Source organism: Mus musculus, chromosome 11 (genome assembly GCF_000001635.26).
Source record: "Mus musculus strain C57BL/6J chromosome 11, GRCm38.p6 C57BL/6J".
NCBI lineage: Eukaryota > Metazoa > Chordata > Mammalia > Rodentia > Muridae > Mus > Mus musculus.
The window spans coordinates 65871631-65896260 of NC_000077.6; the positions used below are offsets into that span (position 1 = coordinate 65871631).

The 24630-nt window shown below is 41.0% G+C and overlaps 1 protein-coding gene across 9 annotated transcripts in view; it reads right to left on the reverse strand.

Moving 5' to 3' along the window:
- The window catches only part of Dnah9 (dynein, axonemal, heavy chain 9), a 337258-nt gene that overhangs the window by 40307 nt on the left and 272321 nt on the right, over positions 1–24630 (reverse strand). For all 9 annotated transcript variants that reach the window (XR_003949434.1, XM_006533213.4, XM_017314522.2 and 6 more), the window contains 5 exons: positions 24211–24375; positions 14985–15125; positions 9998–10168; positions 8531–8653; positions 2493–2686 (listed from right to left, as the gene is read on the reverse strand). Coding sequence is in view for 8 of the 9 variants with exons in the window: in XM_006533213.4 (XP_006533276.1) it covers positions 2493–2686; positions 8531–8653; positions 9998–10168; positions 14985–15125; positions 24211–24375 (794 nt within the window). In the remaining variant the exon portion in view is untranslated. The remainder of the gene's footprint in view (positions 1–2492; positions 2687–8530; positions 8654–9997; positions 10169–14984; positions 15126–24210; positions 24376–24630) is intronic.

Consider the following 24630-nt stretch of genomic DNA (forward strand, 5'->3'; position numbering starts at 1 on the left):
TGTACCAGATTGGCATCAGTGTTGGGCAGTGGCCACATCTTACTCATTGTCTAATGGTATCTTCAAGATACCGCCTTCCCACTTGTGTGATTTTGCTTAGACTTGTTTCCTGGCTGTGTCAGCACTAACAGTTCACACCAGTGCCATTTCTCATCCTATTTGGTCACTTTAACCATTCTCTCAACACATGGGCTCTCCTCTCTAGCCTGGGTGACATCAACATCTGTTTGGACAGACCTCACACCTTTATTTTTTTATATGAAAAAGATTATTTACATATTTTAAGTAGATGAGTATACTGTAGCTGTCTTTAGACACACCATAAGAGGACATCAGATTCCATTACAGGCAGTCATGGCCACTGTGTGGTTGCTGGGAATTGAACTCAGGATTACTGGAAGAGCCATCAATGCTCTTAATCACTGATCCATCTCTTCAGCTTCTATACCAATTGATTTTCATTTCTTACCCCTTTCTTTACCTAAATCATGGCCATCCCTCAATCCATGTCATTACTTGGGATTTTGTTTTTATATGTCTGGAAAAAAAATTCCCATTTTCCAACCAAAATCATCAAATCCTTGCAGCCATTGGTACCACACCTTTATCTCAACAAGCCTTTGCTTGACTGAGTGTCATGAAAAGTGCAGGGATTTCAGTTTCCAGGCCCCCTGACGATTTCCCATCAGCCCATTCTTCTTCTCACTCCTTTACCATCTAGTGTAGATTCTGTCTTATAATTCCTTTACTTAAAAAGTAATGTTTTGAGGTATGATAAATAACCCACATGCCTCACTTATGAAAGTGTATTACCCACTGATTTTTTTAAAAAATAAATCTACCAAGTTGTACAATCTTCTTGACAGTCCAGTATTAGAATATTTTCATGGCATCAGTGAGACCTTTCACGTTCAGGTGTTTCCCAAGTGGCTGTTAAGCTGCTTTCTGCTTCTGTAGACTCCCTACCTTTGACTTCTAATTATATCCTCATCTACCTTTCCCAACTCCCTTTTTATCATTTTGAAAGTACTAGAACTTTAGTTTGGGAACCATGTACCTCTGACTCTATATCTTGTGTGTGGGGGAGGATCCCCCAATGGTGATGACTGGTGCCATTACACATGTAGCCTTGGGATTCTTTGAATTTCCTTGGCCATACTTCTTTTTTCTTGCCTTCCATTCATCCAGTAATCTGCTTTCTCTCTCTCTCCTGTCCTCTTTCTCTTTTGAGATAAAGTCTCATGTATCCCTGGCTGGCCTCAAACTTGCTATGAAGCAGAGGATAGCCTTGAATTTCTGATGATCCTCCTGCCTCTGTCTCCTGAGTGCTGGGATTATAGGCTTGTGCCACCACGCCCAGTTTATACGGTGCTGGATTGCATGCTGGGTAGACGAGCATTCTACCAACTGGGCTACATCTCTATTCCCCCTTCTCTCTCATTTTTCACAGATCCATGTTCTCTCTTTTGCATATGTATTATATGTGCTCATGTAGGCATGTTCACATAGATGTAGGTACACATATATGTATAAGTACACATGCACATTTGTACATGTGCTTCTGGAGGGCCAGAATTGATATTAAACATCTTCTTCAATTGCTCCCCACCTTAACTATTGAGACAGGGTCTCTCACTGGTATCTAGACCTTGCTGATTCTGACTAGCTGACTTTGGCTTGCCCTAGGGCAGAGCTCTCAACCTTCCCAATGCTGCCCTTTAATATATTCCTCATGTTATATCGACTCCAACCATAAAATTATTTTCACTGCCACTTTATAAACTGTATTAATCATAATGTACATATCTGACATGCAGGCTATTTGGTGTGTGACTACTGTTGAGAGGGTCTTTTGACCCGTCAAAGGGGTCAGGACCAACAGGATGGGAACTGCTGCTCTAGGAATTCCCTGTCCCTGCCATTCACTGGGGTTACAGAAAGGCTGTCACACTCATTCAGCTTTGAAGTGGGTTCTGAAAATCTAGGTCTGGTCTTTTCACTTGCGTGGTATGATTTACCATCTTTTAAACCACAAGCCCCCTTTCAAACCTTCTCCATTCTCTTTCAGATATTCGGTCTTGCCATTTCCTCTCACACAAAGTCCACTGATGATCATCCAACTTTGCAGAGAAGTTAGAAGTCAAAGGAGAAGTCAAATAGCTAGAATTATAACTATCTCAATTTCTTTGTTTCGGTGATCCTAAATATAGGACTTCTATATGCCTTCTGGATCCCACCATATTTCTTCATATTTTATGTGCCTGGCATAATTTTCAATGTTCATATTGATGGGTATTTCCTCCCACACTTTCTATTAAGATATTAAGACAACAGATGGCATGCCCAAGGTAACTGGTCTCATAGGTTTTAGTCTTAGTACAAATGTGCCCATTACTATGTAAACATGGTCTTGAAGAACAGCTCTGCCAGGCTGCTCTTCCCGAGATTGTCCTGTATACATGCTTTCCCAGAGCCTGTACCCTGATTCCTACCGCATGGCATAGGTCATCCGGTCAGGCCTCATGGCTCTCATCATGCAGAGGCGCTGCAGGGCTGTCTTGTTCTTCCACTCCTGGGGAAACTTCTCCTTCTCGGGACACTCTGACTCCACAAACTTTTTCCAGCTCTTGGCAGAGCCTTCAATGTCTCGGTCCAGATTGCAGAATTCCTCCATTGATGAGAGTGCCTAGAGAATGCCAGAGAATGCTGTTCTAAACTGTAGGTTTTCTAGAAAGTTGTGGCTTGCACTGCATTGGAGGTAGAGGGTGGAAAGGCAAGTGGCATTCTAGACACAAAGCAGACTCACTTGCATGCTAGTCTAGAGTCTTGGATTTTCCTCTATAAGTAATCAAGAAAGTAGAAGAATATACTCAAGCTCACCCCTAATACACTGCTCACAAGTACCATGCAGAGTTGTAAATAAAATGTGAGGATTGGGTCACAGCCAGCAGCACACTGCTACTTATAAAAGGGAGTCGAAGTAGGTGCTGTAGTTTTCTGGTTGCAGAGCCCCAGCACCCAAGTCAAGGCTCTTCGTTATGTTTACACATTCAGTGTACCACCACACTCTGCCCATCTATCCCTCAGATGCTCCGAGGATTCATTTCCATGGTCTGTCTAATATGTAAGGATCAACTTGAAATACAGAATGTGGGAACCACACTTCTTCATTTAATGCCTCCTTCTGAGGTGTCTTGCTCCCTCTCATCCCAGTTGAGCTTTTCCTGCTTCAATCTTGGGTATGTGTCTGACTCCACCAATTCAGCTAAAGTTCTATCCTCTTTCTCTTTCTTAGACTCTTTCCCTTTCTTGTGCTGGTTATGCTAACTATTTGCTAAGGCTCTACAAAGTCCAGTTTGAAGTTGGCAAACACAGCACATCCTCTGTAATTTAGCACATGATGTTCCCGCATCTTTCCGTAGAGCACTTATAGCTATCCGTAGAGCTTAAGTTTCCAATAAACAATCACTCAATTCCTAGATGTTTGATTCCTGATGGCTTATGTCTTATCCCTTCTTCCTCCTCCTATTTGGGAAGGATAGGAAGCAATCTAGGGCACTGCTTCCTCTGAAGCTGGAGGGAACCTATACCATGCAACTTCTGCTCATGCATAGTAGCCCTTACTGTGGCTCAGTCATAGCTCCTATGAATGGTACTCCCAGGGTAGTCTTCATTCCTGGATTTCCAGCCATTTTTGCACTTCTTGGAAGCTTCCCCCTTCCTTCTAGAAAACCTCATTTTCAAAGTAGTATAAATTACTATGATCACACTTACCCCCTTTCCCCAGCATCTCCCAGATCCATCTCCACCTTCCTACTCACCCAATTTTGTTTTATCACTTTCTCTTCCCCTACCCCCAAATTGAGATCATATTTTCCATATACTCTTGGGTATAATAATTGTCCTAGAGTGCGGGTTACATACCAAAAGTCACATCCATAAAGAAAATTGCATCTTCTCCAAGTAGCTATCAAATGGCAATAAATCCTCAGGGAACTAACTCCTACCTCCTTCTGTATATGCTGGGGCTTTGTCTGGCCAAGCCGACATAGGCCTTGTGCATGCTGCCACAGTCGCTGTGAGTTCCTATGCACAGCTGACCTGCTGTGTCCAGAAAACACTATTTGCCATTATTCAACATTTCCCCTGGCCCTTAAGATCTTTCCGTTAATTCTGTTAAGATCCCTGACCATTGAGGTAACGGATGTGCTATAGACAGTCCATTTCAGTGTGAGCTAAGAGTAGTAAATCTTACTATGCCTTCTTAATGTGTCTATGGTATCACTAGTCTTGATATTGAAATATTGGGTGGGTGTTATGGTTTAAATATAGCATTTATTTTTAATGCTTAATCCCCAGCTTGTAGCCATTATTTTGGAAACTTGAGGAAAGGGCTAGCTGGAGAAAGGTCACTAGGAGTGGATATTTATGGGTATATTATCCCTGACCACCTTTGGTCTTGCTTTCTGGTCTACTACACTGAAAATTGAGCTGTCCCTCACACCTTCCCTATCCTGATGACCTGAGTCCTATACCAACATGAACCAAAATTATTCTTGATACCATAAGTTGTGCTGTTAGGTATATCATTGTAGTGACAAAAAGCAAGTGAATTCAGTGGGGATTTGACACCAGACAATGCCCTGATGACACTTCATGATGTGCACTGCTTCTACTCCCCCTTTATGTTTTATTTCTCCAACAGTAGATGGAGGGTCTAAAACACCCAGAGAATGCAATGAATTTTAAAAAGCTCAAAAATTATTATTTGAGCCCATCCATTTCAGTTAATTAATTCATGCATGCATTCATTTATTTATTCATATATTCTTTCAACATGTGTCAAGTTCCTACTATATTCCAAGAACATCAGAATACAATAGTGAAAAAAATAGGTATGTGCCTTCAAGTAGCTTAAATTTTTAAGGAAAAGGGAGATGAAGGAAGTTTGGAAGGCATGGAGGATTCTGTTAGGGAGGCACAGAGGTAGAAAGAATGAGAAAGCATCTTATAGGAAGGATAAAAGTGAGTCAAAACCTTGAGGGTGAGATGGGACCATGAGAAGCACGAGAGCAGCTGAGAATCCTTACTGGGAATGAGGACAAAGAAGGGCTGTGGAAGGGCTGGCTGTGCCTGTGTTCTTCTGTGGTGATGAACACACATCCTCTTCCTTGGGCTCTGTGGATTACTAATTCTACCCTAACCACATAGCATGAAAAACACCTTCTTCCATGACAAGTGATGTGGGGTGCTTTGAGGAAAGGTAGATGAGGGGCCGGGAGACAGAGTTCAGTCCTAGTACCACAATTTACAGATCACTGGATATGACATTTACTTGGGCTTAGGTTTGTTCACGCCAAAAAATGAGGCCAGGTGATCATGTGCCATAGCTTAATATTCTAGCATAGACACAAAGCTTTGAAGAACATAAAAGTTCCTTCCATGGAGCCTTGGCAGCTATTGGATTTCAATTGCTATATTACTCATCTCTAATTCCCATAAGACTGTGAGTTCTCTGTGGGCAAGAACATCCTTGGGCACAGGCAGCTTTTGGGAAATGTTTAAGGAAGTGTGATATCTGCAGGACCAGCAAGAGGGCTGGGCTGGGCTGGGCTGGGCAAAGCTGCACCTGCTGTCATTATTTCTCTCTGTGCTGAGGATCTGACTCTCATCTACTTCCAGGCTCTCTGCACCCCCCCAACCCCCCACCAGCTTGCAGCATCATTAACCCTTTGCCGTCCAATTGCCCTTATTGTGACCACAAAACAGAGCAATGTACACCCTGACCAGAGCTCCCAGCTGCCAGGACTGGGTCTGAAACCACATCCTTGAAGCTCTTTGATGAACACAATTGCAACATTTAATCTCTCAAATGAGGAAAAGGGATTTCTAGCCTTCTAATATGCTAAATGGAAATGACTAATTAACCTAATTACTTTGGACTGTGCAGCAAAATACAACAGTGCTAAATTGACAACCAGAGTGGCAGTCAGGGGCCTTTTCAAAGGCAAACAAAGAAATTCAGCACAGATGAGATTTTCTAATGAAGAACAGAACATGCCCATTACCTGAAAGTTCAGCCTTTGAGGGGACTGAAAACATCCTTACAAAGGATAACAATAAAAGCAGGATTTTATCACAGAAATGTCATTCATTACCTACTTATTAGTTCTTCTAGGGAAGGAAGCAAGGCAATCAACCTCCCTCATTAGATAGAATCCTTTAAAATGTTGTTGTTGTTGTTTTTTTTATTATCTCCTATTCAATTATACTCAGTTTGTTTCTTTAGGCTGCGATCCAAGGGAACACTTTAAAAGCATTCATCAAAAGCCTCCATGATGCATACCACATATTGCTCTGTGCCTCACCTGTGCACATCCCAGGCTGTGCTCCAGTTTGATGGATCAGGAGCTGCTGCTCCACACAACAAACTCAGAGAGAGAGAGAGAGAGAGAGAGAGAGAGAGAGAGAGAGAGAGCTTGAGCTTTGCTCATTTGCAAAAGACTTTAAACAAGCAGATGAGCTCAGTCCACAAAAACAAAACAAAAAGCCAGAATGAAGCTAAGCCATGCCAACAGTGCACTCTGTGAAAGGAGGGAAGGAAAGAATCTGTACCCTGCTGTGAGTGAGCTGAGCTGTGTAAGGTGGAAAACTGTGAATCGTTTCTTCACTTTTGTTGTGGAGGGCATAGTGAGGAAGAATACACGGAAAGACAACGGGATATGGCTCAGTTGGACAGTTCACATGCCTGAACATTTTTTCCCTGTGGACAGATTCTAATAGGTACACCCCCATCAGCCATAGCATGCATGTCCCCTATATTGGCAAAATTGATAATCAGGATTATTTTGAATTGTGTTTCTCAAAAGTTATACTGAAGAATTATCCTCCAGCATTGTTTGTCTTTCAATAAAATTAAATTTAAAAATTAATATGGTCTCTGTAGGTGTGCTCAATTTAAGTGGTTTTATTAGGGTAGGCCCAGGTCCACTGTAACTGGTATATTTACAAGAATGAAAGAGACACACAGAAGGAAGACAGCTTTGGCTGTGCAGGTGGAGCCTGAGCCTATAGGGCCCTGAGGAATGTCACAGGCTCCCAGAAACTGGAAGATGCAAAGACAAGTCCTGCCAAGAGGATTTAGAGAGCCTGGTTCTGCCTATATTGTCACTTCAGATTTCCAGGCTCCACAACTGAACACTTCTGTCCTTTTAGAAAGCTTGGCTTATAGTTCTTGACAACAACAGCCTGTGAAGCAAACACCACAACTATCAGCAGATTCTAACTCCTGAATGTTTACTTTGTGGAAGATGTTATGATGACTATTTTACATATAAGGAAACAAAGGATCCAAGAGTTAGGTAACATCCCAGAGTGCTTCCCCTGCACCCAACACATGCTGCTCAGGCACACAATCATACTCATACTTATATTTATGCACACACACACACACACACACACACACACACACACACACACACACACACATCTGAATCCAAGGACTAAGTCATCTTCATAGTTGCTCTTGTTCTGCACATGGGTTCATTCAGAACTGCTTTCAGATCAGACTTTTCATAAAGGCATCAGACACTTGGGTCAGGATTTCCAAGTCCAGCAAAGTAGCCACTATTATGTGCCATTAAACATTTGTACACTTGGAGAACAAACATGGAAGATCATAAACAGGATTCATCTTACAAATGTGCTATTTCACGTGTGCCCATTGGGTCTGTACTGGGGAGCTGCCTCCATAGAGTGCAGGCTTGGACTCTCTGGATCTAGGAGTCAATCATTCCTCATTTCCTGGTAGATATCAGGTCTGGTTCCAAGTGTGGATTCAGTCCCTACTGAAAGGACTTTCTAGCTTGTGATCTTTCCAACATTCATAAAATCTTAACTAGACTAATCTGCCTAACATGGACTTGTGTTCTGGATTTGCTATTTCTAAATGGTAAAACCTGTGTTTCACATTTTCATGTTAACTGGGAACAAACAAGACCCATTTCTCAAATAAACAAGAGGCTGAAAGGACAAGTAGCGTATCCCAACAAATCCAATATACACGAACTACTCTTAAGCGCTAAGAGTCCCAGGTTGGGAAGGATTCTTTTGCTTGGAGTTTCAGTTCAGACTAATGGACATGCCTAACAGAGCTCCAGCACCGGCCTGACTTCAGGAAGAGATATAGAGCACCTTCACAAAAGTCCCTGGGATTATCTGAGCCACACAGATTCCAGCCCTAAGCCTCTGCAGAGGGAAGGAAGCTTAGCTGACAAACAAACAAAACAAAACACAAAACATCAGAAATTTTGATTCCCTTCCATCCTTAAGGGAGAGCTCTCACCCTAGCATTTACTGGTTGCTTCTTGGCAGCCTGGGATAGGATGAGATTGTTGTGGTGGTGCAAGAAAGGGAACACTCGTGTGTTCAAAATGGCTCCATGTTTCAACTCTGAGAGAGACACACCGATGTCTTGCATTGAAGTCAAACCTTTGGGAGAGCATGACTTTTTCTAGGGATTGGTACTTACCTTGATGCCTCCCCAGGCCTGGTGGGACAGGAACTCCATTGGGCTGGGAGTCCCTGTCTGTACTGGAGCCCTAAGCAAGAAATCCAACTCTGCTGCATTAACTTCCTGGTTCACGAGGAGAATCTGCAATGTAGAACAACAACACTGAGATTCTTCAGCTGTGGTCACAGCAGGCTGGAGATCTTAGGGCTTGTCACTTAGTGTAATTACTGCTGCCTTGAGCTCTAGAGCTTGCCCATCAATTTTGGCTCTTTAAAGAGGGTGGATTAGAAGTGTATATTCATGCAAATTTCTTCTGTGTGCATCTGTTTTCAGCCAAAACACCAGAGCAGCTTAAATGCACACAGAGGATGACTATATATCTTGGTTAGCAAGTATTATATATCAATCATAAGTGCCATGGAGTATGTGCCTGCAATTTAATTGAGCAGATGACACATACAAACGACATGATTTGAAGGAAGTGTCAAAGCGACATATGAATATATGCAAAATAGAAGTGCATATATAAATCAATAAAGAGCTCCGAAGTAGAGGAGTGACTAGCAGGCACAAGAAGGAATGGATTAATCCAACTAAAATTTCTGTCTTGGGGTTTTGGGGAAGGTAAGAGACAGGGATGTTAAAATAGGAAGGGAGAACTTTCCAGGGAAAGGGGATTGAAGGTACAGGGACTTGAGAGGCATGAAGAGAGGTGTGTGCACGGGATGGAAAGCCTTTGTCTTGGCTGTGGAGATGAGTCACATGAGAGGTGGGATCCAGGTTTCTTTGAAGGTTATGCTGTCATCTGGGTCATACAGAGGGTGAGTGGTATAGGTGTGCTAACATGAACACATGAACTCAGACACTGAAACATACAAACAGGACAAATGGATGACAGGTCACTGGACTTTTAGCATTGAAGAGGGTCTTTGAGCTCATATAGCTTGTGCTATGCACTATATATATATATGGAAAAATCCCAATTCTGAGTGGTGAGGAAGGTACATACGAAGAAGGGAAGTTCTAAGGCTTTTTGATGGGATTAAAAGGTTTATTCCTAATGTTAGTTACAGTGACATAGAAAGTCTTAAGTTCTCAAGTTCCCAAGAATCAAAGCTGTTGAAAACTCCCCTAGTGTGTTATGGTGACAGCAATAGAAAGCCCGATCTATTGATTGTGTGCCAATCTATCGCTTGTATGATCAGTGCCAATTTGATTGGCTGGTAGTGGCTTCTAGAGGGACATTTTGAGGATCTCAGATTATCCAGTATCAGCAAGAAGAAAGTACAATGATTGATTAAACATGTCTGCTCTGAGTAGGACAATGGTCAGTTATGAAGGTGTGACCCAGCCATAGCTGGACTATGGTGGGTCAGTGCATGTGCCTACCTGGTTGAGCTCCTTTGAGAAATGCTCTCATTTCTTAAGCAAGCTGACTGAATGGTAAATATTACTCATGGAAAAAATTATTTGATTTGCTTTTACCTGAAAGGTGAGCTGGGCTAGGTAGGTCAGCTTATCACACTCAAAGAGGCCACGTGTGGTATACTGGTACACTGAGAAAGTTATGCTGTCTATTAGATTAGTCACTCGCTCTGTGACACTTTCACTGGGAGCTGCCTTCTCCACAGCTTTCTGGAAGACAATGCTGAAGGCCTGTGGAGAGAAGATGAAGCATAGGTGATTTTTAAAAGCCTCTTCCCTATGAAGAATATTATAATTTTCTAGTTGCTCATTGAAAGCTTTTCCCAGCGCTTCCTGCTAAGAGGAGACACCAGCAAGAAGCTGTGCTATCAAGGACTGGAGAGGTGGCTCAGAGGTTAAGAGCACTGGATGGTCTTTCCAGGGGACCCAGGTTTGATTCCCAGCACCCGCATTGTTGTTCACAACTGTAACACCAGTCTCGGGAGATTTGACACCTCTCTGAGGGCACCAGACATATTATTAGCTCTTAGTTTGTGTTTCCCAAAGCTCATATTGGAATTTGATCCCTACTCTGAGTATTTAAGAGGATGGAAACTTAGTGTGATTATGATATTCCGAGGAGGGGTCTTTCAGAGGTGAAGTCATTAGCAAATAGGGCATAGAAGTATGATCCCTGAATCTTACCAAATGATGTCCTATGCAACTTCTAGACTCTGCCAACAGACAGAATGTCACTATTATAGCCTCTGGAACTTGGACCAACAACTATGTGCCAAGATAAGCTCATCTTTATAACTTACCCAGTGCTATTAGGGACTGGAGAGATGGCTCAGAGGTTATTAGCAACACAGAATGGTTTTAATAAATGTGTGTGTTGAGTGTTGATTAGTGAAATCAATGAAAAACAAATGTGCTGTAGCCGAAGGGCTTGATCTGGTAAGTTTTTAATCGGATAACTACCTAAACACAAAGATGATAATCCAGCCACAAATGACTATTTGACTTAGTGATGTTACTTAATAGATGATGGCATAGAGACCACGTTCTCAACAACTTCCCTTTCTAAAACTGATCCTGACACATAGTAGGTAGTGAGAATGATTTTATTTTCTGACTTTTCCTCTCAACAAGAATCTTGGATGCCACTTGTTTGTTTCTAATAGCTTTGCGTTCATTCTCCTAAGTCCTTGAGAGTATCTTTTAATCTCACTGCCTTTTCCTGCAGTGAAAAGAACACTGCCTCCTTTAAGCTCCATCTCTGAGCTACAAACAGGGCATGGTATGAAATAAAAATGATGCGACTGCAGTGGAGATACCTGGTTGTGTCATGTGATGTAGACTTATGTGATCTTTTGCTGTAGCAGATCTGCGAGAAGACACATGATGTTTGGAAAGAGCATAAGCAGGACCCAACGGACAGTGATGGAACACTTGGATTCCTGGCTGTGCGATGCTTCCTTGGGCTCATGTCTTCTCTGATCTTCACGTCATTGAGAGACGCATGGTAGAGAACTGCTTCTGGCATTCCATCTGATTCTAATCACTCCTGCTGACTTGTGCTGATTTGGCCACTGCTGCTGATTCATGTTTGGTGACACTTTTGAATTGGTCAGTTAGGAACCTGATACTACTGAACTGGACTGCCTACATCTTGACAACAGAGATTGGAACTGCCCCCAAATAACTACTTCTAAACAGGTCCACATCCCCTTGTCCTGTTTATGATCCTTTCTCGCCTATTGTTGGATGGTGGGCTAGAAGTGGGATTGAAGCATTTGGGAACCCTTACTAAAGACAGTTTGAAAAGTCTAAGCCTACATGTGACTAATATTCTATCATTTGAAACTTAGTGATTTCTTATAAAAATAAATACTTGGGCCACTATATTTTAAGTGTAAGATGGATAGAACAAATAATGAAAGGAAATAAAAACCAATATATAAATTGATTTAATCCTTAGTTCTGCAGATGTCTATTTGTTTTCCCATTTTTCTTTTGTGGTTCCAAGAAGTAAAATAAAGACCTTTCAGTCTCTATAACATCAAGTATTTGGGCCTCAGTGGAAGCCATGTAAGGTTTGAGTCTTGGTGTTCTTCATTTAAGAATGGTGAGGGTGTTTCCTGTTAACAAAGTCTTAGGAACTTTCTTCGGTTGCTGGTGATCTCAGTGAGTCTTCTGCCACTGCTTAACCCAACCCATTGTATTTATCTCCCCTTGATAGAGTTTAAATAAAATAGTAGCTCATTAGAGGCTGATAATGTCCCCCGGGGCCACAGGGAGCGACGTGGGAAGCTTTCACTGGCAGAGCAGGTAGGCAGAGGGTCAGGATAGCTCGCCTTCTCATTGCCATTACTGCTATTTCCTCTAAAATGTCCTTCAAAGGCAGTGGTCACTAAATAACCTCGAGATACTGAATTTGAGTAAGGTCATTTATAATCCCAGAAAGTATTCAAAGAAAATATAAATCCTGGCTACATTTAGCATTTATTTTACACTACACATATGTTGGCTGCTAGTACATCTCCCTTTTGTTGTGTCAGTGTCTCTGGGGCTGGGGTTGGGCCCGACCCCACATTTGCAGCTTCCCTAGAAGGGCTCCCCTCCCAGAGGGTTTTTTTTTTTTTCACTGACTTTAGCTACCCTTGAAGATGCTCAAGAGTTGTTCTGAAACTTTTATGGGCAAAATCAAGTTTCTAACATATTAGTATTTAAAGCAATTCTTTCTACTTATGAGAAAATAATATGCACATTCTGAGAGTAGGGTTGGCTCTGGTGCTCATATTTCCCAGAATCCCACCTTTGACTTACTATAGGCACTGGAAAACACAGAGTGGATGACTGTGTCCCACTAATGCCTGAAAATTGTTAGAGAAAATGTAAAGGGGGCTCAAGACCAGGGCTAAAAGTCACCTACATTTATTTACAAGTGCTTTATGGAGCCTGGTATGTACGGAGTCTGGGCCCTATCTGCTAGGACTAAGAGCTAGGCTCAAGTCTCTTTATTATAATTGTAATTATTTTAAAAGATTTATTTATTTAAATTTTTGTGTGTAAGATTTTGTTTTTGCCTGAATGTGTATCTGTACACACCATTTACATACAGTGCCCATGGAACCCCCCTTCTTCCTCTTTTACCTTTCTGCTGTTTTAGATCTTATCACAGTTACTTAATCATTACACATTTAAATTTGTTCTCAAAGATCACATCAGTTTGTGAACAACTGTCCTTGGCATTCTTAACAACAACATCAGGATCCAAAATACTTTTCCCACTCTTCTCTTCTCTTTTTTCTTTCCTTTCCCTTCCTTCCTTTCCCTTCCTTCCTTTCCCTTCCTTCCTTTCCCTTCTTCCCTTTCCCTTCCTTCCCTTCCCTCCCTCCCTTTCCCTTCCTTCCCTTCCCTCCCCCCTTCCCTTTCTCCCCCTTTTCCCCCCTTTTCCCTTTTTCCCTTTCCCCCTCTTTTCCCTCTTTTCCCCTTTCCCCCCTTTCCCCCCTTTCCCCCTTTTCCCCCTTTCCCTCCTTTCCCCCCCTTTCCCCCTTTCCCCCCCTTTCCCCCTTTTCCCTTCCCTTCCCTTCCCTTCCCTTCCCTTCCCTTCCCTTCCCTTCCCTTCCCTTCCCTTCTTCCCTTCCATTCCTTCTTAGACCAATTCAGTATACTAAACTGGTCTTAAACTCATGATCCTTGTACCTCAGCACCACACCTCAAGATTGGCATTACAGGTATGCCACCATGCCAGGTGACTTCTTCATTTTTTGGAAGACATGTTTCAGAGCCTTCTGCATCAGACTGTTATCACCGTAAAACAACTGAAAACAACCCTTTGAAAGCATATTCACAGCTTTCACATGATCTTTTGTTTTCAGAAAGCATCATTGTGGCAGGTTCCTGGTACTGATAGTGAATTTCAACTACTCTTGAACTAGGAACATTGTTCTGTAGTTTGCTTATGCTCATTTTTATGCTGGCTTTTTACTATCTTGTAATTATTTGCATGTTCCTATGGTATAAATATGAACCTATGTTTATTTCTATAACTACAAAATACCATAAACTGAGTCTCTCCATGATGCAGAGTATCATGTAAGAAAGACGTTAGGAAACAGTGACAGGTCATCTCCGATTAAATGAGCCCCAGGGATTGGAAGCCTAAGGGTTTCTCAGCCACTATTACCAACCCTACATGCTGACCTTGACTTCCACTGTTGATTAAGTGGGAAATATTTTATGGAACTAAGGTATGCCTTCTGTGTGCATTCAGGTTTCAGTGTAAGGGAAATGCCCCCTCCCTCTAGTGTATGTGTGTATGTGTGTGTGTGTGTGTGTGTGTGTGTGTGTGTGTGTGTGTGTATACAACCTTTCTGCTTATTGGTTCAAACCAGTGATGTTGTTCAGAACTCCCCCACCCACGACATCTTAACGCCTCTTTAATTATGGTTTTGATGAATGCACTAGGGGATAAGATGTACTTTCATCGAGTCCCAAAAATTTATAGGTCTTTATTTTTTCATGAGTACAATAAGTTTAGTCAGCACTTAAAATGTGCTAAGAACTTTAGTTTTATGGGTATTTCAACAGCCCTAAGTAGTAGCTTTGGGAATATTAGGATAATAAGAAAAGTAATTTAATGCTGGCCTCTCTTAATTGCTAGAGTTGGTCTTTCATCAATAAAAAACAATATACATTTTGGATCTTCTCCATTATCTTTTAAGCTCTTTGGGGAGAGAAAAACTTCTTACACTTCCTTTGTTTCTTGGTACCCTTTGCTATGCATCATCCAGCACTCATGGATGTTCGATCTGCTTGCTGAACAAATGAGGCCAATATTCACAGCAGCATCCTCTTTTGTTATGGTTAAATTATGTAAGATGAAATCAAAGAAGTGAGGACTGTCACATAAGTCTAAAATCAATGTAGCTGCTTCTCTGGCTTAAATCTTGAAAATCTGTCATCATTAATGAAGAAGATGGGTAAATTCTCATAGTGCCCTAGGTTGATTGTGCTATCTTGATATATTATGATTATGGGGGAAAGTCCAAGTGAAACTTACCTTGAGGGAGAACTGATACATTGGATGGATCTTGCTGAGGTCATTCATGATGAAGTAGAGCAGAGATGCCCGGGCAGCTGCTGGCCTATAGTGCTCTCGGGCCTCATTAATTTTTACTTCTGTCAATTTGGCTTCTTGGACCTGGAAACACAGATCATTGTTTAAACCAATCAGGACTTTAGGAACGTATCCTCAACATTTCACCTATCTGAATATGGAGTGCAGAGAACTGGGGTGGGCAGAAGCTCAAAAAAAATTCACTGTGATATTCCTTAGTAGAACTCAAGTGCAAATGAAGATTATACAATCCCAGCTTTGCCTAACAGTGAGTGTGTCAGCTCCTCTAGTTGGGAAATATTGAAAACTCTAAGCACCATGTCTAATGGGATGATTTCTTGGAAAACTAAGAGATACATATCACTCGAAAGTAAGAAGTAGTAGAAGTCTGAGAAGGAGGCATACAATAATTTTCATTCTTGTGAGGGTGTGTGTATATTTGTGTGTGTGTGTGCATGTGTATACATGCATGCATGTGATAATAGGGGTTAATTCCAGAGACCTGTACATGCCAAAAAAGTATCTCATCATTGAGCTATAAACTTAGCTTTTCTTAATTTAAATGGAATAGCTATATACTAAGTCATAATGAAATTCTTTCAGTGGAATATTTTGTTTTCAGAAGTGTTCAAGTCACAGGTATTAAGAGAGTTAAGTATCCAGAATGTATATTTCTGTAAGATTGTGTCTTTACCTATTGACTTCAACTCTTTTTTGTCCTTGTATTCCAATATAGAATTAAAATATTAGGAATTGGAGAGCACATCAGGAAACAGCATGTTCTCAGATCAAATGATTATAATTTACAGTTGGAAATTGTGGAATGAGAATGGCTCCTATACCTCATGTTTGAATATTTGATCTCCAGTTGGTGGAACTATTTGGGAAGGATTAGGAGGTGTGATCTTGCTGCAGGAGGTGTGCCCTTAGGCATGGGCTTTGAGATTTCCAAAGCCCATGCTATTCTTAGTAAGCTCACTCTTCCTTGTGCTTATGGAAAAAGATCTAAGCTCTTGCATACTGCTCCAACACCATACTTAGTTGCTTGCTTCTGTGTTCCCCACCATGGTAGACTCTAACCCTCTGAAACTGTAAATGCTTTATTCTATAAGTTACCTTGGTCATGGTAATTTATCACAGCAGAAGAAAAGTAACTAAGACAGAAATTGGTACCAGGAAAAGGGCTATTGCTGTGACAGGCCTGAGCATGGTGAGTTTTGGAGGACTGTGAAAGACAATGGGACTTTGGACTAGGAAAGTGGTTGAACATTGTAAATAGGACTTAGTGAGCCATTTTAGTAGGAGCATGGAAGACAGTAGTGCTGAGGGCAGTGTCCACTATGAAGGCCAAGCTCAAGAGATGTCAAAGGAGGACAAGACTAGCAACTAGGCTAGAGACCATTCTTGTGATATTTTGGCGAAGTATGTGGCTCCTTTTTACCCTTACACTAAGAATCTGCTTAAGGCTAAATTGAAGATATGGGACAAATTTCATTGACAGAGATTTCAAGACAGCCTAATATTGATTCTGTCACTTGTATATTAGTAACCACTCATGAAGATTTACAATGAACAAGAGCAAGAGTGGAAGAAAATATAAAATGGTAATTTTTTAAAAGAAAGAGAACATCAGGAAATTTAATGTTAGGGCCAATGCTTGTTCTGTAAAGATAAGGAGAGGCCCGATGTGAAATGGAGTAAAGGGAGTGGTGCTATCATTTCAAGACCCAACACATCCTGCAATTACAAAAAGGAAAGCATATGCTTCAGCAAGTCAAAGAATATGCAAATGTCAATCAAGGGAGGGTCCAGGTTCCATCCCATGCAAGCAGCAGAACTTGGCTGCATCAGTCATGTACTTCTGGCTTTAGAGTCATGAGTGATACAAGAGTAAAGGAGCTGTAGAATCTTCTTCTGTTGTTAAAGCAAGCTGCAGAGGCCAAATGAATAGTCTGTAAGTCCTTACATGGAGACCAAGAGTACCCATAGTGTGAATCTGTAAAAGTAAATTGTACTGGGGAATGTCAGGATATTGAAGATGCCAGAGCTGTGGGATACCTGCCAAGGACAGCTGCAGACTGAAGTGGATCTAGAGAAGAGAGAAGTATGTTACAGTCAGCAAAGCTGGAAGGGAAGAGGCATAAAAGCCATTGGTATTAGACATAGAATTACAGGATTTGGTTTGCCCCCTCTGGGTTTCTGTCTTTGATACAGTATTTGCTCACTATGTCCTCTTTCCTCTGTTTTGGAATGTTAATATATATTGTATAATGGAAGTATGTAATTTGCTTTTTGATTTTACAGAGATTACAGTTGAAAGATTGCTGTGAGTCTCAGAAGAAAATTTGGACTTTGGACTTTTAAACTGTGAATGACTCTGGGGGCTTTTTGAATACATTTTACATTATGACATGGCCATAAGCTTTGGGTTCTGGGAAGGGAAATGTGGTGGTTTGAATGAGAATGGCCTTCATAGGCTCATCTGTTGGAAATCTTGGTTCCTCCTTGGTGGGACAGTTGAGAATAGATGCACAGTCTAGTTGGAGGGGATGTGTCACATTGGGAGTGGTTTTGAGCTTTCAAAAGTTCATGCATCTTTGCTTTGTGCTTGTGGATTGAGGTCTAAGCTCTCAGCTATTGCTCCAGCATCATGCCTGTCTGCTGCCTGCCCACCACTATGCTGCCTGCCATGATTGTCATGGGCACAAATGCTCTGGAATTGTGACTTCCAAGTTAAATGCTTTCCTTTTATATGATACCTTGGTCATGGTGTTTCATCATAGCAACCGAAAGTACCTCAGATAGAATCATTACCAAAGGAGAAAATTAGAAGACTTCTTCCATCTAGCACTTGGGAGACTAAGGCAGGAAAATCACAAGGTCAAGGCCAGCCTGGGTCACAGAGTTAGATCTTGTCTCAAAAACAAAGACCTTCTCTCTTCTAAAACAACCTCCTTCCCTAAAAAACATACTTCACAAAGATCAGTACACTAAGAATGGAAGGCAATTAAACAACCCTAAAACAACCATTAAATGAGTCTACTTAGAGCAGTAGATATACCAGAAAGCCTCCAACAAAGGTATTCAAAAAAGGAGCTGGCTTATCTGAAAAGGAACTGATAAGAATGCCTGAAAATAACACAGTTATTTAGATGCAATAGTGAATGAGACAAATAGTGGAATTGAAAATAGAATAAGGAAACTGGAAGATCTGAAGAATGATTAAAATGAACTCAGAAAGATACAAGAATGGAAAGTTGTGAGCATTTATAAGAATTGGCAGGTAGGGTGAGAGAGTCTAAATAAGTTTAACAGAAACATGTAGAGAATAAAGAAAATGAAGGAGAGGTAAGGTCTAAAGCTAATAATTTCCAAAATTAACAAAATATCAGAGCTTTTATTTGAAAGAAGTATATCCCTCTTATGATAAGGGTGCATCTTTATCATACAGTGGAATTTTAGAACATCAATGATGACATTAGAATATTAAAAGCCATCAGAAAGTATAAAGTACCTATAAAAGAATAGTAATTAGATTGAAAGCAGATTCTTAACAGCAATAACAAACCACAGGATACATTATGAAACAATAACAAGGACATGATTAAAATTAAAGTACTCTAAAATTGTTTGGGAAGATGCTAGATATATTGCTTAATTTTATACCTCATTGAAACATATATATTAAAGTCACACCTACAATGAAGTGCATATGATATATAAGCAAAAAAAAACATTTTAAAAGATAATAGAGTGACACCTTCCATATCATCAAAGAAAGAAGAAAATCAGTAAAGAGAAAGGATAATCCCACTTTAGTTTGAATTGCTATTAGCTCAAACTTTGGATGCATGAAAGGGCCATATGTAAACACAGCAGTTAGGATACTCATTTCAAAAATAAAACTTAAAAAACAAAGAGAGTTGGAATGGAATTACTCTGCACAGGTGAATCATGTTGGCCCCAGAAGACATGGGGCATGAGATACTGCCCTCCAAGTTATTTGTTCCAAGATTTCCCTGAGGTTTTTTTCAAACAACAAAGGCTATGACCATTGCCCTTGTTACTTACCACAACTATTGGGCAAGATCCTACTGCTAAAGAGAACACACACTGGCTGCAAGGACATAAAAATATCAGTCTCAAGCCTAACAGGAAAGTTGTCCCTGCTGGCTAGCTGTTATAGAACTGCAAAGTACTACGTGGTTGTTTGGGAGAAAAAACACCAGTGATCTTGCTCAATGTTTGATGATGCACACTGCATTGTTGGCCTGCCAGGTGAGATATTCCCACTCATGCAGTAGTGGGATGGACATTATGGGGTAACTACCTACCTCCTGATTGGATGGGAGGCCTGTTCTCTAGAAGTATATTTACACTTTTTAATTTAATCCTAGTCAAAACCCATGTCCAGGGAGGTCAAAGGGTAAAACCTTGATGTTGTTATTTTGCTGAATGGTTGTAATACTAAAATACTTCTAAATAATTATGTTTATGCCTACAGATCTGGGCTGCTCTCAGTCTTGATTAGAGAAGCAGCTTCTTCTTCTTCTTCCTTCTTCTTCCTTCTTCTTCTTCCTTCTTCTTCTTCCTTCTTCCTTCCTCTTCCTTCTTCTTCCTCTTCCTTCTTCCTTCTTTTTCCTCTTCTTCCCCTTCTTCCTTCTTTCTCCCTTCTCCCGTCTTCCTTCTTCCTTCTTCCTTCTTCCTTCTTCTTCTTCTTCTTCTTCTTCTTCTTCTTCTTCTTCTTCTTCTTCTTCTTCTTCTTCTTTTTTTCTTCTTTTCTTCTTTTCTTCTTTTCTTCTTTTCTTCTTTTCTTCTTTTCTTCTTTTCTTCTTTTCTTCTTCTTCTTCTTTTCTTCTTTTCTTCTTCTTCTTCTTTTCTTCTTTTCTTCTTCTTCTTCTTTTCTTCTTCTTCTTCTTCTTCTTCTTCTTCTTCTTCTTCTTCATCATCATCATCATCATCATCGGTTTTTCAAGGCAGGGTTTCTCTGTATAGCCCTAGCTGTCCTGGAACTCACTCTATATATAGACCAGGCTGGTCTTGAACTCAGAAATCTGCCTCCCTCTGCTTCCCAAGTGCTAGGATTAAAGGCATGTGCCACCCAACACTATCTGACACAATATCCGACAGAGAAGCTTATTTTTTTTCAGTGAATAAAGAGTCAATTGAGAGAAATAAAGATGGCCAAACTGCAGAGAAGAAGATATGGAGTGCTCAGCTCTAAACAAGACATCTCTATTACCTGCCCCACTCATGGTTCTGGGAACATCACAGAGGGAAAGCAGAAAGAATGCAAGTGTCAGAGGATGGGAGGGAGTATTGTGAGTCACTATCTTCTGGACATGACATAGCTATTAGAATCATTAATTCACAGTAACTCTCATTACCTTCATAGAATCTAAAGAATATCAAACCATCATGATCTCGGCATGGATGGAGTAGATGATCTCCAGGTTCCACCCACTTATTGAGGAGCTATTGGCAGTGGATGGTTTCTTGGGAGGGAGAATCATTCTGTATTGAGGATGTAGCCATTGCTAGGTTACCCATATTCCAGTAGATAGATGCATGTTCATGAGCATATGGACAACTCTATCTGGACATATTGGTTATCAAAACATGAAAAGAAATGAAGCTGGAAGGAATTTTATGGAATAGGAAGATTTTGGAGAAGTTTAAGGCGAAATAATGGGGTAAATATGTGCCTTAGTCACTGTCATATTATTAAGATACACCATGACCAAGGCAATGCTTGAAAGAAAGAATTTTCCTGGGGGCTTACAGTTTTTAGTTCCTTACAGTTTTTCTTACAGTTTCAGAGGTTTAGACCATTATCATCATGGACAGGAGCATGGTGGTATGCAGGCAGATATTGGAGCAGTAGCTGAGAGTGGCAACTTGATCAAGAGTGAGTAGGCAGCTGGTGTGGGCCTCTGGAGCCTCAGTGACATATTTCCTTCAAAAAGTCCACACTTCATGATCCGTATAATCCTTTCAAATAATACCACTGCCTGGTGACTATGCATTAAAATAGATGAGCTTATGGGGACCATTCTTGTTCAAACTACCACCAATGATCATATTTTATTGTATACATATATGAAATTCTTATGAACAAAGAAAAAAAACATAAAAATATTCAAGAAAATGGATGTTTTCCTAATGTCAATAAACCTTTTAAAGTTAAAAATGATGAACATTTTGTAGGGGTGTAGAAGGAGGATGCTTATGTACAGCTGATGGGAATGTAACGTACTATAGCTACTTGAAGCTCTTGCAGGGGATACTAGTTCAATCCTTAGCATCTGTGTGGTAGTTTACAAGTATTTATAATTCTAGTTCCAGAGGATCTTATACTGTTTTCTGGGTTCTGCACACACTAGGAACCTAAGTAGTGCACTATGTACATACACATTTTCATGCGCATAAAAATAGATAAATATTTTTAAAATTACTATAGCCAACATAGAAAACAGTAAAAAACAAAATATAAAAGCTAAGCAATCAGCACAATTCATCTTTGATCTACCACTGGACACATATCTAAAGGATGAGCTCCATGTGTCAGGAGATAGTTTATTGCAAACAATATTCTCAGTTCATGATAGTTAAGTCATAGAACCAACCAAGAAGTTCATTGACACATGAATAAATGAAGGAAATGTGATAATGGATTACTATTCAGCTAAAAGGAGGATTGTAGTTCTGATATTGGTAAAGTAGATGAAACTGGAAGGAACTGTGTTAAGTAAAATAAGCCAGGCATAGGAACCCAAGCATTTTGTGATTTTGCTAACTTGGAAAATGGATGACACAGAAGCAGAGATTGGATCGGTGATCGCTAGAAGCAGGACCCGGTGGGGGAGTAACACAACAGGGATTAAATAAGAGACACCCCCTATACAAATGGATTTGACATCCTATAGCCTAGAGTCTACCAGAATTTGTGATCTGTTTCAAACTCACTAGGAGGGGATAAAAGGTTGAAGAATACACAAACAGTAATGCTTGAGATGAAAATGCTAATTAATAAGAAACTCTAAGAAAGATCCAACTACCATATGTCAATGATGCTAATAAAAATAAATTGGTTAAGTTCAGTAGCTGAATCTCAGAAGAGCACTAAAAAATCACATAATATTCAGTCAGTGTCATTACAGATTTAGTTTTCAATGCCCCCCAACTGCTTAGCACTGCTCATTAATCTCTATGCCTCTAGTCAACTCTTGTTCTAATTTTCCATAAATATTATAAATTTTCACCTCTCTCCCAACATCATATCTCAACACTACTCCCTCACTTGTAGCAGATAAGATTGACTCCTGGATTCCCTAAAATATAGTCACAAGGACAGAATGGAGTTCCATATGGTCATACCATCCAGGGACAGCCTAACTAGTAGTGTCTACACAATGACCCTCTGATGTCCTCCAAGTGATACACTTATCAGAACATATCCCTGATTGCTAAGCCCCCATGGCTTTATAGAAATGAATTACCCTCATTTCTGCCTGTTCTTAGTCTCTAGTTATCTGCATCTCTCTCCAAGTTGCACACGTCAACCCATGGACCAGTTGTAGCCTTATGTTTGCCCCCTATGCCTTATGACATTGGCAGCTGATTCTCAATTTTTCCATAGACAAGCTTTTCATCTAGCCTGAATTATACGATCTCACCAGCCCCATTGTATTAAGCATTTCCTATCACTGCTGTGAATTTAAGGCCTTGCTTCAGAAGCCCTCCATCCCTTATAATCCATGCATGCTGCTTGTAGTTCCATGCTGTCATGGGATTTGGAATATGGCAGCTGCCAACTAAATATATATTAGATAGACGAGAAGGGGAAAAAAGAGCCTCTAAAATGGGGGGCAATATAGAGGAGAAAGCTCTGTATGGCATGAGGCAGGCAATGGTTCATTGATGATGAGGCAAGGAAGAGTGATGAGACAGGAGAGATCAGCAAGGCTGGCTCCACCCTCTGACCTACACCCTCTGTATGATCTGGGTCTCTCTAGACTAAAGCTTTGGACTTTCTATACTTTCAGACTTTCATGAGATATAGCTACCAAGATAACAGACAGTAAACCTTTGTCACAGAGCAGCCACTCAGCCAGGTTGGACTTTTCAATGCCATCACTGTTATTTCTTAGCTCAGACCTGGTTGATGGTGATTTGTCACTTGTTCTGTTTTTAACATTTTGGTGGTGTGGAGGACCGAACACAGGGTCTCTTACATACAAGGCTTCTCTTTCTTTTCTTATTTTGGCCCTACATTGAACCAAACCTTTCCTGTTTGGAGGAATCTTAGGAAGCAGGCAATTAGCACACTCATTCAGAGACATGTTTGCTCCTGGTTCCCACTGTAGAGAGTCTCAGAACTGGTCTGATCTGGGCAGGGAGGAAACACAGAAGGGCCCACACATGGCTGGGGTTTTGGTGGGAAGGGTGAAGAGTTGAGTCCTCTTTCTCATCAAGTCATTTTCTTGTCTCCATGTGGAAACAGCCTTCCCAACATGCTCTGCAGGAAAGAAGATATGCACTGGAACTACTTGCCAGGGTGATATTGCTGAGAGCTGAGTTTCCTGCAGTGGTGCTAAGGCTTTCTCATTAAAATCAGACTTGGAGATCTTTTTGTCAGCCCAGAGGATTGTCTTAGGACACAGTCACATCTGAATTATTCAATTTATGCAGCTATGGGATGATTCTACAAACTTAGGCGTTCTCTGTGGGTACCATTCCCTGCTGAAAAAGCAGAGCCCTACTCAGACTGAAGTGTGAACATCAAAAGCCTTTTCTAGAATGTAGTAGCTCTGTAATCTAGGATGGGCAGAGGTCACTCCAGGATCATGCCTGGATTTTTAAAACACCATTAAAAATTTATATTTTTTTATTCTTGAGAAGTTTATACATGTATATAATAAACTTGATCATTATCTACCCCCATTTTCCTCCTCTAATTTCCTCGGTATCACTTTCAACATGTCTACCTCCCAACTTGATCTTTGTGACAACCACAATATCCGAGTAGCACTGCCCACATGTGTGTGGAATTTTTAGAAGAAACTTGGGAAGATGGGAAACAGAAGCCAGATTCAGGTTCTGAGATCAGAGGAAGAGGGAACGAAAGGAGCATCTGGCCTGGGCCTTTAGGCCCTCCAGAGCCATGTACCTTTTCCTCCACATCTGCAGCAGTCTGCTTGGTGACCTCCAGGTTCTCCACCAAGGCTGTTTCTCCCAGGAAGTTCCCCGAGGCTGAAGAGAGGCGAGATAGCAGGTTGTCCTCTAAGGTTTTGAGGGTGATTTTGAACCCGTTCTGCTGCTTTGTGAGATCGGACTGTAAAACATCAAGCGAGAAGTCAGGTAGAGATGCCACAACATCATACTCTAGGACAGACTCGAATAAATAAATATTGGAAGGGGCAGGGTCTCTCCCTGCAGAGACAATGTACCAAGGGTACAACAGCAGAATGCTTTTGACCCTGAGCAGAAGTGAGAAGGTGAGTGGGGTCCCAGCTGTGGTTGTGTGGGGGGCTGCCATGATTCTGGGAGTGAAAATGCAAGTGGTTTAGCCTGAAACCATGGTTAAAGT